We start from the raw sequence: 15,552 nt of genomic DNA, 5'->3' as shown, positions 1-15,552 counted from the left end.
GTAGTCCTGTTATTTATATTATATTCCCATTGGGCATGTTTATGGCTTGCATCTACCGGTGAATCTAGGGTACAAGGAGCAGTCTCTGACAGTGTATCTGTCACACAACCAAGCCAAGATTCTCTCGGTACCCAAACCGTAACCACCGTGGGGACAGGTACCGTATTTTCTAAGGTCTGTGAACCAGTAGTATGGCTCTGGATCGAGGTTCTCTCTCTTGAGAGCAGCCATCAACTCGTCGTAGTCGTCAATTCTCATAGAACCACCGGTGATCTCACCAACGTTAGGCATCAACACGTCAACAGACTCGGTGACTCTCTCGTCATCATCACACTTCTCCATGTAGAAGGACTTGATCTCGACTGGGAAACGGGTCAACAAGATTGGAACATTCAAAGTGTCGGTCATCTTACGTTCAGCAGCCTCGGCGATATCATCACCAAACTTGAACTTCTCGCCCTCCTCGTTTGGAATGCCGTGCTCGTTCAACCAGTCCAAGGCTTCAATGTACTCCATTCTCTTGAATGGTTGTGTTGGTGGCTTGAAGTTAGGGTTCAACTTCTTGATCAAAGGACCAGTGACTGGGTCCTCCAAAACCGTCTTGACAACAGCAACAAAGAGTCTCTCCAAGTGGTTCAACATGTCTTCAAAAGTGATGAAGCCCAACTCGGCCTCAATATGTGTGTACTCAGACAAGTGTCTTCTGGTGTGGGACTTCTCGGCACGGAAGGATTCTTGCACACAGAAAACGTCACCAAGAGCTGGCAAACAAGTCTCCAAGTACAATTGAGAAGATTGGGTCAAGTAAGCCTCCTCACCGTAGTAGTCCAACTTGAACAAGGTGGAACCACCTTCAACCTGGGTTTGGACCATGCATGGTGGGGTCACCTCCACAAGACCTTCATCAGCGTAGAACTTTCTGATGGCATCAAGAAGACCAGCTCTAACCTTCAAAACGTTAGACAAGGTCTCACCTCTCATGGTCAAGTGTCTTTGGTCCAACAACAATGATGGGTCAGCCTTCTCCTGGACCTTGTTGGTGAAAGCGTCTTCACCAGAAGGAGCCAAACCGACAACCTCGTAGTAGTCAGCCTTCAATTCAACACCACCTGGAGCAGTCTTGCCCTCTGGCAACTTCTCAACGACACCCTTGATGGTGACAGTAGACTCCAAGGTCAATTCTTGGGTAATTCTAGCCTTAGCCAAGTCACCAGTCAAGACAGTCTGCAAGTAGCCGGTACCGTCTCTCAATGTAATGAATGCAACGCCCTTCTGGGATCTGAAACGGTGAACCCAACCAGACACAACAACACGCTGGTCGATGTTATCTTGAATGGCTCTCAATTTGATCTTCTTAGCCTCAGGCAAGGACTTGTCTTCCTCGATCTTGATCAAGTCCAATTCAGCCAATTTCTTAGCATTCTCCTCATCTTTAAGTTTCTGGTCTTCAGCTTGCTTGGCCTGCTTTTCGGCCTTCTTCTTAAGACCTTCAGCACCCTTCTTGGCCTTCTTCAAGGCAGATGCAGAGATCTCAGCGTATTCGAACTCTTCTGAGTCATCCTTCTTCTTGTAAACGAAGATTGTAGCCTCTGGGGACTTGTAAGCAGCAAAAGCTGGAGTCTGGAATGGTTGTTCCTGAGAGCCGGCAGCTTCAGAATCAGCACCGCTCTTTTCGTTAACGTAGACTTTGGACATTGTACGTTTCACCGTTAACCTCTAGTGAAAATGTCTGTACATTGAATTTTTTTGAAGCGCGGTCGTGCACCAACAGATCGGTGGACTCGGTAGGTGGACCGAAGAAACAAGTCATGTAGTGAATAATGGGGATAGAAACATGAGTCATTGTTTATGTAGTGAAAAGACGATATCGAAGGGAAGTCTTTTGTTGTTAATGACATAAATTCAAAGAATTGGGCGGAATATAGGAAGATATACGAAGTATACTCTAGCCTGAGACCGAGTTCAGCTGAGAAAAGTGTTGATATCCAAAGAGCCTTGAAAATCCGGGTAAATACATGTCCAATTTACATTTCTTAGGTTCATTTACCCTGTTTATAGTGCCTCCACTGGCTTATTGGGATGCCCCTGAATTAGCTGCGAAAGGAAACGGTCAGAGATACACAAAACCAGACTATAACAACGGCGGTTAGAGATAAGGAGTTTAACATGTGAAGATGGTGGAAAACACGAAAAAGAAGAAACACAATAGAATTCGAAAGTACATGTGATAGCCTTTTTACGAGAAAAGTTGTTGTTGTGAATGCCCTATTGTCACACTAGTAGCCAGCAGCTTCCACTCCAGCTTCACCAACTAGCACCCTCTGCTTTGCCACACATTGGACCTTAAAGTCCACGAAATGCACCTGATAGGTCCTCTCACTTCCTTGTATTCCCCCTCGCCTTCCCCTATTCTCCTACGGTCCACCCACATCCACCTACCATCAGATGTTCACACTACGCACTTACAGTACCACCATTCAACCACTCACCAACCAATCCACATCCAATCCAACCGTTACCCACCGAAACCCGAGCAAGTCCGAACCCAAGCCATCTTCCTTCCTTCCTCTTCTCTACTTCTCCATTTCCATCGTAAACGCCTCCCCACCACAGCTGTACGTCCACTTCCATCACTCCCTCAGACATCCAGGCATCCAGGTATCCCCCACACCTCGCAATTCCGGCCTTGTGACTCAAGTGACTGCGAAATGACCCTTCCGACTTTCCCACCCAAATCACCCAAATCGCCAATCCAAGCATGTCACGTAAAACTACACCTTCCATTCTCCTACCATGCAAATTCCCACTTGCCAAAAACCACTGCTTCCCTCTTTCTCCTTGACCCAGTATCTCGCTACCGCCTGCCCCATGCGCGACCGGTTGCAAATTAGGAAAATGGGCCCGTGCAAACAAAAAAGCCCACAACAAGTCACCTCGTAAGTGGCATTATTCTGGAAAACAAAAAAGCGCAAATTTAAACTACGGCATTCCATTCACCTATAATGCCATTCCCCTGGCTTTCCTGCCACTTGTGGTACCTTGGGCTTGCTTTTTGTGGACGCCTGACGAAACCCCGAGACGTCATTCGGTGTTTATCAGGACACTATCGCCAGCGGTTTCCTCAAGCGCGAGTGTTATTTTATTATACATTTTTTTTTTCTTTCCGCACCGCTTTTTTTTTTTTTTTCCTCATCTCCAACGTCTGATTCACCCTTGGTTATCTTCGTTTTTTTCTTCCCCATAAAAGCGAGTTTACTTTTTTTTTTTTTTTATATTACATCTTTCCCCAACCTTTTTCATCAAATTATCCTCCAAAATTCTCTCCAACTCAGAAATCGCCCAACAGCCATCGCACAACTTCATGGCTCTCGAACAATCTTTGGCTGCGCTCTCCATCGCCGCCGTGGCTGCTGAGTCGGCCATCCCAACGAAAACCCTTGTGCTCAAGCCAAAGACTGCTAAGCTGGCTACTCCTGTTCCTGTGGTTGTGTTTGCTTTGCAGGCTACTCCAACTCCTAATGCTACTATCGCTAAAGCCGCTGGCGTCAAGGAACCTCGTATGGCCAATAACGACTTGATCGCTGAGTTCTTCAACACCACCGCCAAGGAGGTTTCCGTGGCTAACTTGTCTAAGGATTTGGCTGGTAAGGTGAAGTTGGTTTTGGATGCTGGTATCGCTCACGCGTCCGACCAGGTTAAGCTTGAGTTGAGCACTGAGTCCGCCAGAGTCTCTGTCTCGTCCAAGGACATCAATGCCTACTTGGAGTCTACCGGTATCGAGATTATTACCGTGGACTTCCTCTCTGAAGCTACTGCTCTGCCAGCTGCTGCTCCTGTGGCCACTGCCACGTCTAGAAAGGAGGTTTTGAAGAGAGAAAAGGAGGCTGCCAAGTTGGAGGATGCCAAGTTGATTGGTATCACCGTGGACAAGTCTAAGGACTTTTCTTCTTGGTACTCTCAGATTGTTACTAAAGGTGAGATGTTGGACTACTACGACGTCTCGGGTTGTTACATTTTGCGTCCAAACTCCTACTTCGTTTGGGAGGAGATTCAGAACTGGTTCAACGGTAACATCAAGAAGCTTGGTGTTAAGAACGCCTACTTCCCTATGTTCGTCTCTTCCAAGGTTCTTGAGAGAGAGAAGGACCATATTGAGGGCTTCGCTCCTGAAGTCGCTTGGGTCACTCGTGCTGGTTCCTCTGAATTGGAGGAGCACATTGCCATCAGACCTACCTCAGAGACTGTCATGTACCCATACTACGCTAAGTGGATCCGTTCCCACCGTGACTTGCCTTTGAGATTGAACCAGTGGAACTCTGTTGTCCGTTGGGAGTTCAAGCACCCTCAGCCATTCTTGAGAACCAGAGAGTTCTTGTGGCAGGAAGGTCACACCGCTCATTTGACCCAGGAGGGTGCTACTGAGGAAGTTGACCAGATCTTGGAGCTTTACAAGCGTATCTACGAGGAATTGTTGGCTGTTCCAGTCATCAAGGGTAAGAAGACTGAGAACGAAAAGTTTGCTGGTGCCAACTACACCACTACCGTTGAAGGTTTCATTGCTGCCACTGGTAGAGGTATCCAGGGTGCCACTTCTCACCACTTGGGTACCAACTTCTCCAAGATGTTCAACATTTCCGTGGAAAACCCAGAGGGCCCAGACAAGCCCCGTGTTAATGCATTCCAGAACTCTTGGGGTTTGTCCACTAGAGTCATTGGTGTCATGATTATGACTCACTCTGACAATAGAGGTTTGGTCTTGCCACCAAGAGTGGCCCAGACCCAGGTCGTTGTTGTTCCTGTTGGTTTGACCACCAAGTCCACCAAGGAGCAGCGTGAGACCATCAACAAGGGCGCCAAGGACATTGAGCAGAAATTGTTCGACGCCGACGTTCGTGTTACTGGTGACTACAGAGACAATTACTCACCAGGTTGGAAGTTTGCCGACTGGGAGTTGAAGGGTGTGCCATTGCGTATTGAGTTTGGTCCAAAGGACCAAGCAGCAGGTCAGGTTCTTGCTGTCAGACGTGATACTGGTGCCAAGTTCACCGTTAAGTTGGACGAATTGGAAACTAGAGTTCCAGAAATCTTGGAGATCATCCAAAAAGACTTGTTGGAGAAGGCTCGCAAGGACTTTGACGACCATCGTGTGGTTGTTGAGGACTGGAAAGACTTCGTTCCTACCTTGAACAACAAGAACGTCATTTTGTCTCCTTGGTGTGGTGTCCCTGAGTGTGAGGACGACATCAAGGATTCTTCTGCATCGACCGGGGAGGACGAGGAGCAAGACGAGAGAGCACCATCAATGGGTGCCAAGTCCTTGTGTATCCCTGGTCACCAGCCTCCTTTGAAGCCAGGACAAAAGTGTGTCAGATGCACACGTAAGGCTGTCACTTACTGCATGTTTGGTAGGTCTTACTAATTGTAATTAGGTCATGGATTATGGGGTGGAGTTATGTGTCATAGATTTTGTTTCTATTAATTTAATTGTATTATCGGTACTGGTCCCAAAAGGGGGACTCTGACAAACTAGCCACGTTCCCTTCCGCTACCACGGTTTTGCCGTGTGCATCGATATCCAAATAGTATACACTGTCTAGCTGAAGCGTAGACTTGACGTACTCCCAGACCTTATGATAGTTCAATCCAACCTGTGCATATGCATGTGAGTCATCAGAAAGACAGAACTTTCCACCTAGCTGCTTGATCAACAAGGCAATATCCTTCTTAGGATACGGCAGATCCCAACCTTTCCTTAAGGCAGCCGAATTAAACTCAAATAGCCCACCATATGAGATCACGAATTCTATGTTTCTTTTAATCAACTGCCAGACATCAGGCCAATCTGTCTCTATGTTTACCTCTGAAAGTAGTTTGCCAGTAGTTGGGTCAACATCGTTAACCCTAAACAATCTGATTAAATCGAAATGTCCCGCAATATCTGGTTCAACCATGGTCAAAACCTTATACTGTAGTTCATAGTACTCTTTGTACAATTGTCTTGTAGAACCATCACACGCTTCACGAGCTTTCCTCCAGTTAGCTTCATCAAAATCAATAGGAATCCCCTTGACAAAATGAACTGATCCCACACACATGTTTATAAGCGGTCTGTACTTCTCAACAGCCTCAATGTGGGGCACATCAATACCTTCCACCTCCAAGCCAATAAGAATCTTCAACTTGCCATTGGCATTCTCTCTTTTCTGAATTTCATGAGCGTGCTGGAGATATTTCTCAAACCTATCGTCCAAGCTATTTGTTGTCATGCCCTTATCTAGTTCCTCGGGATATAGAAACTTATGTTCCAACCTAGGCATATGTTCAGTAAGACAGAACTGCTCAAACTTCCTATCTTTAGCTGTTTGGATCATCTGCTCTAGCGTACCGGTCGCATGTTCAACATAGTCACCGCTATGGGAATGGTGGGAATGCATTGGATTCTCTGGTGGTCGGAATAAGTGTAGTAGTCTGCACCTTATATTACCACTTTCGCAGTGGTTATGGGTTTTGGTAGATACTGAAGATGAGTGAATAATAATGCCTACCATTGGTCCATAAATAAAGGTAAGGAAGTATGCTTTGAAAGGGCTGGAAGTTTTTGGAAAGGTTCTTGAATTTCATGTAAATCATCGATTTTTATTTTTTTATGTTATTTGAATAATTTTTCACTACCCACTGTTTATGTATGAAAACGAGTATTTACGCCAGATATTGCGTTTTGCAACCAGTAATGAATACAAACAGTGCAAACAAAAAGCAAAAAACTCGAAACCCAACGAACATCACTACCTTGGTGATGTCGAACGCTACTTACAAAGGTTACGATAATTCTTGATGAAAATATCGTAAGATTGATCCATCCGAAGAGGCTTCTATTCCATTTCGACTGCACATGGCCATATCTTCTACTACTAGCGCTTCACTACTTAGACAAGCTTCCTAGGTAGACAGAACAGATGAGGCTTCTACGGTCCACGTCTTTGGGCGTAAAGGCTCTTGGAAACAGCTTCAACCAAATATCCAGACTATCTACACTCGTTCCAACAATAAAAGAGGTTTTGAACAAACCACCTCCAACTGAATCAGTCATCACAGTGAATGGCCATATCAAATCGTTAAGAACATCTAAGAATGTTGGTTTCATAGACATTTCAGACGGCCTGAGCTCTGAAACGCTCAACATAGTGTTTCCGACCCCTGAACAGGTTCTTGAACTGGCCCATTATAAGGTAGGCCAAAGCTTGTCTGTGACTGGAAAATGGATCGAATCAAAGGGAAAGCAGAACTTTGAAGTACAATATGATATTCAAGATCCAGAGCATCTGATGAAACTCATTGGCAATGTCCCTGATACCTTTCCGATTCAAAAGAAAACACATTCATTACAATTCTTGAGAAGTCTACCGACCTTGCGCCATAGAACAGCTTCATTGGCTTCAATCTTACGTTTCCGTTCTTTACTCGAAGCAAAGTTAGTGGAGTTTTTCAGCAAAAATGATTTTATCAAAGTGACACCACCTTTAATTACATCCTCAGATTGTGAAGGTGCTGGTGAACAATTCAAGGTAGAGCTGTTACGTAAAACTGATGGCGATCAAGGATTCTTTGGAAAGCCTGCTTACTTGACAGTGTCGACCCAATTGCATCTTGAAATTCTTTCATCTTCGCTCAACCGAGTGTGGACCCTTACCCCATGCTTTCGAGCAGAGGATTCAAACACGAATAGACATCTTAGCGAGTTTTGGATGTTGGAGGCGGAATTGTGTTACGTCGATAATGTTCACCAAGTGACAGAATTAGTCGAAAGCATGATTCGTAGTGTTGTGGAGGCAATCAAAGAAGAAAAGACTGGTCTTGCTGACCTTATAAATGCAAGGTTCAGCAAAGACGAAGCTGCCCGCATCAACGAGCGCTGGAATTCTGTTCTTTCAAATGAAAAATGGCCAAGCATCACCTATAGCGAGGCTATAGATATTATCAACCAGGTGAAATGTAAAGGCAGGCTGAAGGGCCGTTTGAGTTGGGGCGATTCCATTCTGACAGAACATGAAAAATGGCTCGCAGGCACTCATTTCCAATCGCCAGTTTTCATCACGGATTACCCAGCTGAACAAAAACCATTCTACATGCCTAGATCAGACGAAAAGATCTATAATCCAGAGAAACCTACAGTGGCATGCTTTGACCTCATAATGCCAGACATTGGAGAGCTAGTAGGAGGCTCTATGAGAGAACTGAACCACGATAACCTTCTTGCCGAAATGCAAAAAAGAGGTATGAATGTTGCTGAAATGGACTGGTACCTCTCCAACACATTAAATGGATCCGTACCCCACGGTGGCTTTGGTATGGGATTCGAAAGACTTATTGCATACCTTAGCACCATGGAAAACATTAAAGATGTCACAGCCTTCCCCAGAGCACCCGAATTATGTGCCTGTTAAATTCCCCACATGCCATTTCCCAGAATATAGATTCTTGTATATACTATCAAAACTGTTTGCTAATTACTGTAGGTGCCTTGGCGTGCGCGTACCACCAAAGCATGAAAAGTTTTTGGCAGTGAGTACCTCTCTCTTGCTTAACTACCCATATATCAATACAAATTACACCAACATGGATCAGTTGAACGTCAAAGAACAGCAGGAGTTTCAGCAAGTTGTTGAGCAAAAGCAAATGAAGGATTTCATGAGACTTTACTCCAACTTGGTCTCTAGATGTTTCGATGACTGTGTCAACGACTTCACCTCCGCCAACTTGACCAGCAAAGAGTCTACTTGTATCTACAAGTGTTCTGAGAAGTTCTTGAAGCACTCCGAGAGAGTCGGCTTGAGATTCCAGGAGCAAAAGTATGTTAATCAATCAAAACTATAAAACCTGATCTGAGGGCAATCGAATCCATATACTAACCAACCAGCGCTATGTTGATGCAAAACATGCAGAAGAACTAGTTTCACTATGACCATTTAACAGAATGACGGAATGACGTTAGGCCTTTGTGCCATTTGTATATATTTCACGCAAGCACAATACAATCTATCGATAGAGAGGAGAAGTACTGTCCTGTTCATGAGGATGAATTACATTGTAGGTTCTTACAACAGGAGGCTATAATGTAGGATATAATCGTAGATCACTTTCCCAGTAGATCAACAATTTTCAGATCAATTAAATTGGTTCCAGGAAGTTCGCCTACTACCACCTCCAAGTACTATAGACTTGAGGTGCGCATTAAACTTCACCAGAAACAAGTACTTATGGACTCGGCGTCAACAAACCAGATGCACCACATTTTGGTGGCACATGTCGTCAACAGTATCGTCAGTACATCACAGATAAAGAACGATGTCGTGGACTGTGAATTGACAAAGTTCCTAGCTACTTTGAACAAGCTTTTGAAGGACTATCAGAAAACATTCGACCTAGAAGACAAACTGGAAATGATCGGAAGCAATAACCTACGAACAATAATACAAGACTCAGAATTTAAACAGATACTCAATATCCATGAAGATTCGGTTAGAATAGACGCCACGCCACGCAAGCTACAGACGGTGCTCTCTAACGTACTAGTCAACACTGCCATACGATATAGTGAAATCTTGACACTGGAAGTTAACGAGCTCACGGAGAAGTACCACAGCATTGATGAGAATGCTCTTACTGAAGAACCAGCAGAAGAAGGTGCTGAAGCCACAGAAGTCAAGCCTGAACAAGTGCAACCATCCGAACTTCCTGCGGAGGATAAGATGGAAGTTGACAACCCTCCACAGGTGGAAGAAAGTCTTCAAGAAGGTGCGACGAATTTGGAGACGCTCAGCGTTCCTACTGAAGAAGTCAAGGAAGAACAGGCTCCGGAACCTGCTAGTGAAGTGCCTCCAAGTGAACCGGTAGAAGTGGAGATGCCGAGCGTTGAGCAACAAGACACTGTGGAAGAAGAGCAAAAGGAAGAAGAGAAACCTGAAGCAACTGAACTAATACCAGAAGCAGTGGCTCCTGTGGATGAAGAGAAGGATGAAGATAATTTGGAGTCTGCCACTGGTCCTTCAGCAGAGGAAGTAGCGGATTCTTTCATACAAGAGCAAGCCGATGATGAAGTGGAGGACAAAGCAGAGACCAAGGAAGAGACTTTGGTGGAAGCCGATAGTGCTCTAACGCCTGTGGGTGAACTGGAAGATAAGTCTGTTACTGCTACACCCGAGCCCACTACCGCTCGGGAAGATATCGACACTGAAGAACCAGCATCTCCCGAATCAACTCCAAAGAAGCATGATCTCATCAAGGAAGACTCAAGAAAGCGTTCGCTGTCACCCCTGGCGGCTTCACAGAAACACAAGCGCTTCCAGAATATCGCAGTTAATCTTGTTAAGACTATCGAGGAACACAGGTTTCTGTCGCCCTTTTTAGTTCCTGTGAACGCTAAGGAGTACGAACAAGTTATCTATGAGCCCAAGGACCTCAAGAGCATACTCAAGGCTATCAGGCAGAAAGACGTCCAAGCATACGAGACAGTAAAAGAACTAGAAAGAGACATCATGCTTATGTTTGCTAATTGCGTGATGTATAACAAGTCAAGTACACATCTTGTTGAAATGGCCAAGCAGATGAAAGATGATGTTAGGAAAACATTCAAGATGTTCGAAGATGCCGAATCAGGTATTTAATATACTACAGCATAGATTTCGTCGTTTATCTGTATTAATTGATGACATAGATCGTAATGGCATTACGTGAGGTAACAAAGTTTATATGACAAGGTAGTTGTGCGAGAAAACTCGCTTATTAGGACCTCTTAAAGAAAGCTGGAACCTTGACCAAGAAGAATTTGACAATTGGATCGTCATCGTAGTTGTTGACAACGATAATGTCCTTGTTCTCTTCCTTCTCACCCTTCTCACCGATGTCACCAACTTCGGCTGGAGAGGCTTCGTCCAAGGACTGGACAGAAAGCAACTTGTGGTTTCTCAAGAGAAGAGAAGCCACAAGCAATGGAACACACAAAGCTATACCAGCGATACACATTTTTCTTTGAACGTCGGCGTAAGCAATGGCAACAGCTCTTCTTGGTGGGGTTCCCCAAGGGTATTCAGCAGACAATTTGAATGGGTTAGAGTAGGCGATAGTAGCCATGGTGGAGTTGTTGATACCGAAGTTGTCCAACTCGTCCACGATTTTGTCGTACATGAGCTGAGTCCAGATAGCACCAGAAATACTGTTACCAATGGCAGAACCAATGTTGTAGGTGGCCAAGTAAAGGGAAAGAAGAACAGCCATGTACTCGTGGTTAGTACAAGTTTGGATAGAAAGCTGGGTAGTGTAAGTGAAGAAACCGGCACCGAAACCCATAACACAGAGAGCACCAATGATACCGTCCTTGACGTGCTCAGCATTGAGACCATCGTTGGCACCTCTGAAGTGGAAAAGAAGACCAGTAGCAACGAACCAAGTAGCACAACCAAAGATAATGAATGGCTTAGTTCTTCTGACAAGAACAAGGACCAAACCAAGCATTGGACCAACAATGACGGAAACGAAGGAGTACAAGGATTGAATTCTGATAGTAGCCTTTTCAGAGGTGTTCATACCAATCCTCAAGACAGTGTACATGTAATCGTTTGGCAAGGTCCAAATAAGGTTGACCATCATAGCAATAACAAGGGATGCCCAAACACCACGGTCTTTGAGAAGCTTGAATGGAACGATAGGGAACTTGGCGAACTTCAATTCCCAGATGACAAAGAATGGGATGAGAACGAAACCAATAACCAATGGAACAATGGTGGAGGCTTCCTGCCACTTAGTGCTCACACCACCAGCAAGGGTGAATGGCACCAAAATGAAACCGAAGACACAAATGATGAAAAGGATACCAACGACATCAAGGAGCCAGAACAAGTCGGTGAGTTCCCAAGCACACCATTTGATAGTGTGCCAGACCTTGGCTGGCCACCTCTTCCAAATGCTCATGGTGGTAAGTCTTGGAATATCGTTGACGTAAGCCCGGTACAATCTGTTGTTCAGGATACGGTGTTCCTCCTCCTCCATCTGCACTTGCATGTACTCAGGAGTCCTACCAGCCAAGATTCTCATGTGGATCAAGATGCAAAGGAATGGGATACAAGACAATGGGAAGATAAAGGCCCACATACCAATACCAAAGTTCCAAGAGTAGTTCCGCTCGAGCAGGTCCAAAACATCACCACTAACCCAAGTGTTAATAATGAAAGGAGTAGCTGGAATGAAGGAAGCAAACAACCTCCAGTTCAAGTTGGACAAATCAGCCAAGAAGACTTCCAACATAAGCATGATACCAGAGTAACCAACTTGGTAGAGAACACTTCCACCGGCGAAACGCTCAACATCGAAGGCCTGGGAAGAAATCACAGTACCGACAGCGTAGAAGATGATGGAAACAACCATCAACTCGATACGACCGAGAATATCAGACATTCTGGCGTAAGTTGGCTGGGAAGCAGCAGCAACCACAGTTCTGATAACATTGACAGTGGAAAGAAGGGAGTGCTGGTCGTAAGAACTCTGAGCTTTTGTCTGTAATGCGGATCTGACGGTACCGTCCAAACCGTAGGTGTAAGCAATAAAGAAGACACAGAGGTAAGCCAAACCAATCATAGCTGGATGAGTGTACTGAGCACACATGAGCTCAGCCTTTCTAATACCGAAAGACTTAGCGGTGGAAGCCTGAACCTGAGACTTGACAGTGTCACGTCTGTCAAGGCCATCCGAAGAGTGTTCATCACTCAAGTGCTTGGATTCATCGCTGGCGGCAACAGCCCTAGAAGGCTCGTTAACAGCAGGGTCCATGATGAGATTGTAAAGAGGGGATAGAGACAAGAGAAAAAGAGAAAAGAAATTTGGTCTTGGGGTTCAATTGGCTTGGTTTTATACCAAGACGCCGATGTGATCGAAAAGATAAAAGAGGGATGAGAGCGGAGCAGAAAATGCAAAAATTCAAAAAAAGCTTAGAAGGTTACGTGCATGACAGATGCATGCACATGTGGGTAACGCAGTGCGATACTGTGTCTGGCGATGCATCTTTTGTCTGGCTCAGTAATAAGATGAGACTTTTGGGACTCTTGACATATGCTGTATACAGACTGACACCATTCATTGTCGGCCAGGAGCCATGCCAGTGAAAGTTCCCCAATTACTTCCAAATTTTCGTCAGGGTAATTGAAATCAGAGAGTGACACAGAACCAGGGCCGCCCATGGTTCCTGGGAAATTGCTTTTTCTGTCAGTTTTACGGTTCCACGCTTCCCGGCAAAACCCATCGTGTAGCCGCAGAGCTCATTTCTTTTTTGACGGTTCGCGCGCTCATAGCCACAACGAAGCATTGAGATACAAAATCACAGAAAGCGCCTATTATGCAACACCGCCTGGGAAGGCTAAACAGACAAGCGGGCGGGCTGTCGATCGGTTTAGGCGACCCATTGAGGCTAAAGATACCTTGTGTGATTGGAAGAATGGGTGCCAGGGTTTAGTAAATCTACATGGCAGTCGTAATTCGCCAGTTTATGCTGTCTTGGCTTAAAAAAAAAAAAAAAGCAGAAGATCTAACATGGCTTATAAGCAGGTCTGGCCAGAAGCAAGCGACGAAAGGGATGTATTGTTTTGAGTCTAAGTATGCACATAATAGTAGCAGCCAAAAATTCTTAGCAGCGACTTTGCGGAGCGGGAGAGAAAAACGAGAGCCGAACCGAAGTAGGTAACTTCTTGGCGCGACAGTTAAGAAAACGCAGGTGTAGAATATTATCAAGCTTCCTAGAAAATATTGTAAAAAGATTGACCTTACAAGTCGAAAAGAATGCCGAGTTACGGCCAGGTTACAGGAAAAATCCGTAAAAAGAGGGGCCCAGCAAAAAAAAAAAAAGTTCAAAAATCTTGGAAGCGCAGAGGAAAAAGCGGGCCGTGGTAAAACGGGGCTTTCGTCATCTTTCAGCAGGAATATACAACGCTTGGCTGCTAAAAAAACGCCGCACCTTCCAACGGTGAAGCCTGCTTTCTCACCTCCAATGCTTGCTGGATGGCCAACGTGAGGTAGCTTAGATCGCTTAGATAGCAATGGTAGGAGGAGAAGATGAAACAGATAGTGAAATTGGGGGGGATTGTGTTGCACAGGACAACCTATGGCTTGCTGAACAAGCCGTGCCTTGGTATATTATTTTGTAGTATTTTTTGACATGTACTACTTTTGGCATTGGCATATTATTGGCATCGAGAGAGACTGCAATTACGGCGGGGCGAGACACTCATCATCTTGGTTTTTTTCCGTAGACAGCGATGAGGCAAATAAACTTTACGGTAGGGTTTGGCAGCCGCTTTTTTTTTTTTTTTTTTTTTTTTTTTTGCTTTGGGTGGCTTGGACTTTTTTTTTTTCCTTTTTGCGCTAACATATTCGTCTGAATTCGTTTTGTGTCTTCTGCGTGGCAGGAAAAACGGTCACATTATGCGTATAATGATCAAGGTTTTCTCTCTACTGGGTATGTTCGATAGCGGTTGCAAAAAAGAAACACAGATATAGAAAATATGAGGTAATCCCCTGGCATACTACAAGAAGGACAAAAGAGGCTTTTTCTTATCACCAGAATAAACTGTACTGTTGGAGATTCTTTAGATTGTCAAGCGTCTCCGAAGGTCGGACTTCTTCTCTATGTCATCGCCATCGCATTCCTTCCATGAGCATGATACCAGGGCGGCCCAAACACCGGCAGGGTGCTTTTACGATCGCCAAGCTGTCTTTTGCAGCACAGGTGTTCCCTTGACGCCTGACTCAAACACCGCCCCAAGTGTCAATACGACAAGTAAAGGATTACCGTCTGACATTGGTTGTTCTCATGCATTCGTACTTGGGATGTATTTCTCTTACGCTTTCCTTTTACATTTAGCCGAGACGTGTGGACTCGCCCTGACTGAAACCAGCCAGTACCAGCAAAGACCGTAGCCACGGGTGGCATTGTGTCATTTTCTTTTTCTGTTCATGGAGTCTTTCCCCACTGACCTGGAGTAACACCGAAAGTCGTGCCGATGCCACCATCAACCATTGTTTCGTACCAAACCATAATCCCACCTTTGTTCGTTTTTCTTTCATTCATGCGCTTAGTAACCAACTTGTCCTTCTTTTCTGCATCTTTTGACTGCTCTTGTCAAGATTATGATCACCGGTCAAGTCAATGTGCGATACAGCGCCAGGGCATCCATCTGTTTCGCTTGGTTCGTCTTGGAAAGTCTGCTTGGTCTGTTTGGCCAGTAAGATCTTTTCATTGATCTTTTTGGATAAAAGCTTGTTCTTGGGCTTGACCAATGGGGAAACGACACTGGCTTCATGGACAATTCATTGTAGTCTATACCTTTCTAGGCGATACCTGGATCTAGAGCTCCAGGGTTCCGTGCCCAGAAATAAGTCTACGTTTTGTGAGTTACTCCTGGTAATCATGCTTTTTGGGCTTGTCACATCAAGTCACAACATATGCTTCTTGTGACTTCACCTGGTAGCACTAGCAATGACGACATCATCCAATTCAAACTCTAATTT

The 15,552-nt window shown here is 45.0% G+C and overlaps 6 protein-coding genes across 6 annotated transcripts; 3 read left to right on the top strand and 3 right to left on the bottom strand. All coding sequences in view use genetic code 12, as the record gives it.

Annotated features, from left to right (window-relative positions):
- Nucleotides 1–39: 39 nt before the first annotated feature.
- Nucleotides 40–1,695, bottom strand: DED81 (asparagine--tRNA ligase; the record flags this gene model as incomplete). Its single annotated transcript, XM_025486271.1, has 1 exon — nucleotides 40–1,695. The coding sequence occupies one exon, from the start codon at nucleotides 1,693–1,695 to the stop codon at nucleotides 40–42; it is 1,656 nt and encodes a 551-aa protein (XP_025343821.1).
- Nucleotides 1,696–3,361: 1,666 nt separating this feature from the next.
- CXQ85_002604 (proline--tRNA ligase) lies at nucleotides 3,362–5,419 on the top strand (the record flags this gene model as incomplete). Its single annotated transcript, XM_025486270.1, has 1 exon — nucleotides 3,362–5,419. The coding sequence occupies one exon, from the start codon at nucleotides 3,362–3,364 to the stop codon at nucleotides 5,417–5,419; it is 2,058 nt and encodes a 685-aa protein (XP_025343820.1).
- Nucleotides 5,420–5,489: 70 nt separating this feature from the next.
- CXQ85_002603 (histidinol-phosphatase) lies at nucleotides 5,490–6,434 on the bottom strand (the record flags this gene model as incomplete). The annotated part of the gene is made up of 1 exon (XM_025486269.1): nucleotides 5,490–6,434. One exon carries the CDS (start codon nucleotides 6,432–6,434, stop codon nucleotides 5,490–5,492), a length of 945 nt encoding a protein of 314 aa, XP_025343819.1.
- A 522-nt stretch (nucleotides 6,435–6,956) lies between these two features.
- CXQ85_002602 (asparagine--tRNA ligase) lies at nucleotides 6,957–8,444 on the top strand (the record flags this gene model as incomplete). Its single annotated transcript, XM_025486268.1, has 1 exon — nucleotides 6,957–8,444. One exon carries the CDS (start codon nucleotides 6,957–6,959, stop codon nucleotides 8,442–8,444), a length of 1,488 nt encoding a protein of 495 aa, XP_025343818.1.
- A 172-nt stretch (nucleotides 8,445–8,616) lies between these two features.
- CXQ85_002601 (mitochondrial import inner membrane translocase subunit TIM9) lies at nucleotides 8,617–10,664 on the top strand (the record flags this gene model as incomplete). Its single annotated transcript, XM_025486267.1, has 2 exons — nucleotides 8,617–8,853; nucleotides 9,210–10,664. 2 exons carry the CDS (start codon nucleotides 8,617–8,619, stop codon nucleotides 10,662–10,664), a joined length of 1,692 nt encoding a protein of 563 aa, XP_025343817.1.
- A 118-nt stretch (nucleotides 10,665–10,782) lies between these two features.
- CXQ85_002600 (uncharacterized protein) lies at nucleotides 10,783–12,822 on the bottom strand (the record flags this gene model as incomplete). The annotated part of the gene is made up of 1 exon (XM_025486266.1): nucleotides 10,783–12,822. One exon carries the CDS (start codon nucleotides 12,820–12,822, stop codon nucleotides 10,783–10,785), a length of 2,040 nt encoding a protein of 679 aa, XP_025343816.1.
- Between the last annotated feature and the right edge of the window lie 2,730 nt (nucleotides 12,823–15,552).

This window comes from Candidozyma haemuli, assembly GCF_002926055.2.
Source record: "Candidozyma haemuli strain B11899 chromosome Unknown D_2014730914, whole genome shotgun sequence".
NCBI lineage: Eukaryota > Fungi > Ascomycota > Pichiomycetes > Serinales > Metschnikowiaceae > Candidozyma > Candidozyma haemuli.
Note: the sequence above shows the minus strand (reverse complement) of the source record. Positions and strands in the feature narration are given on the sequence as shown.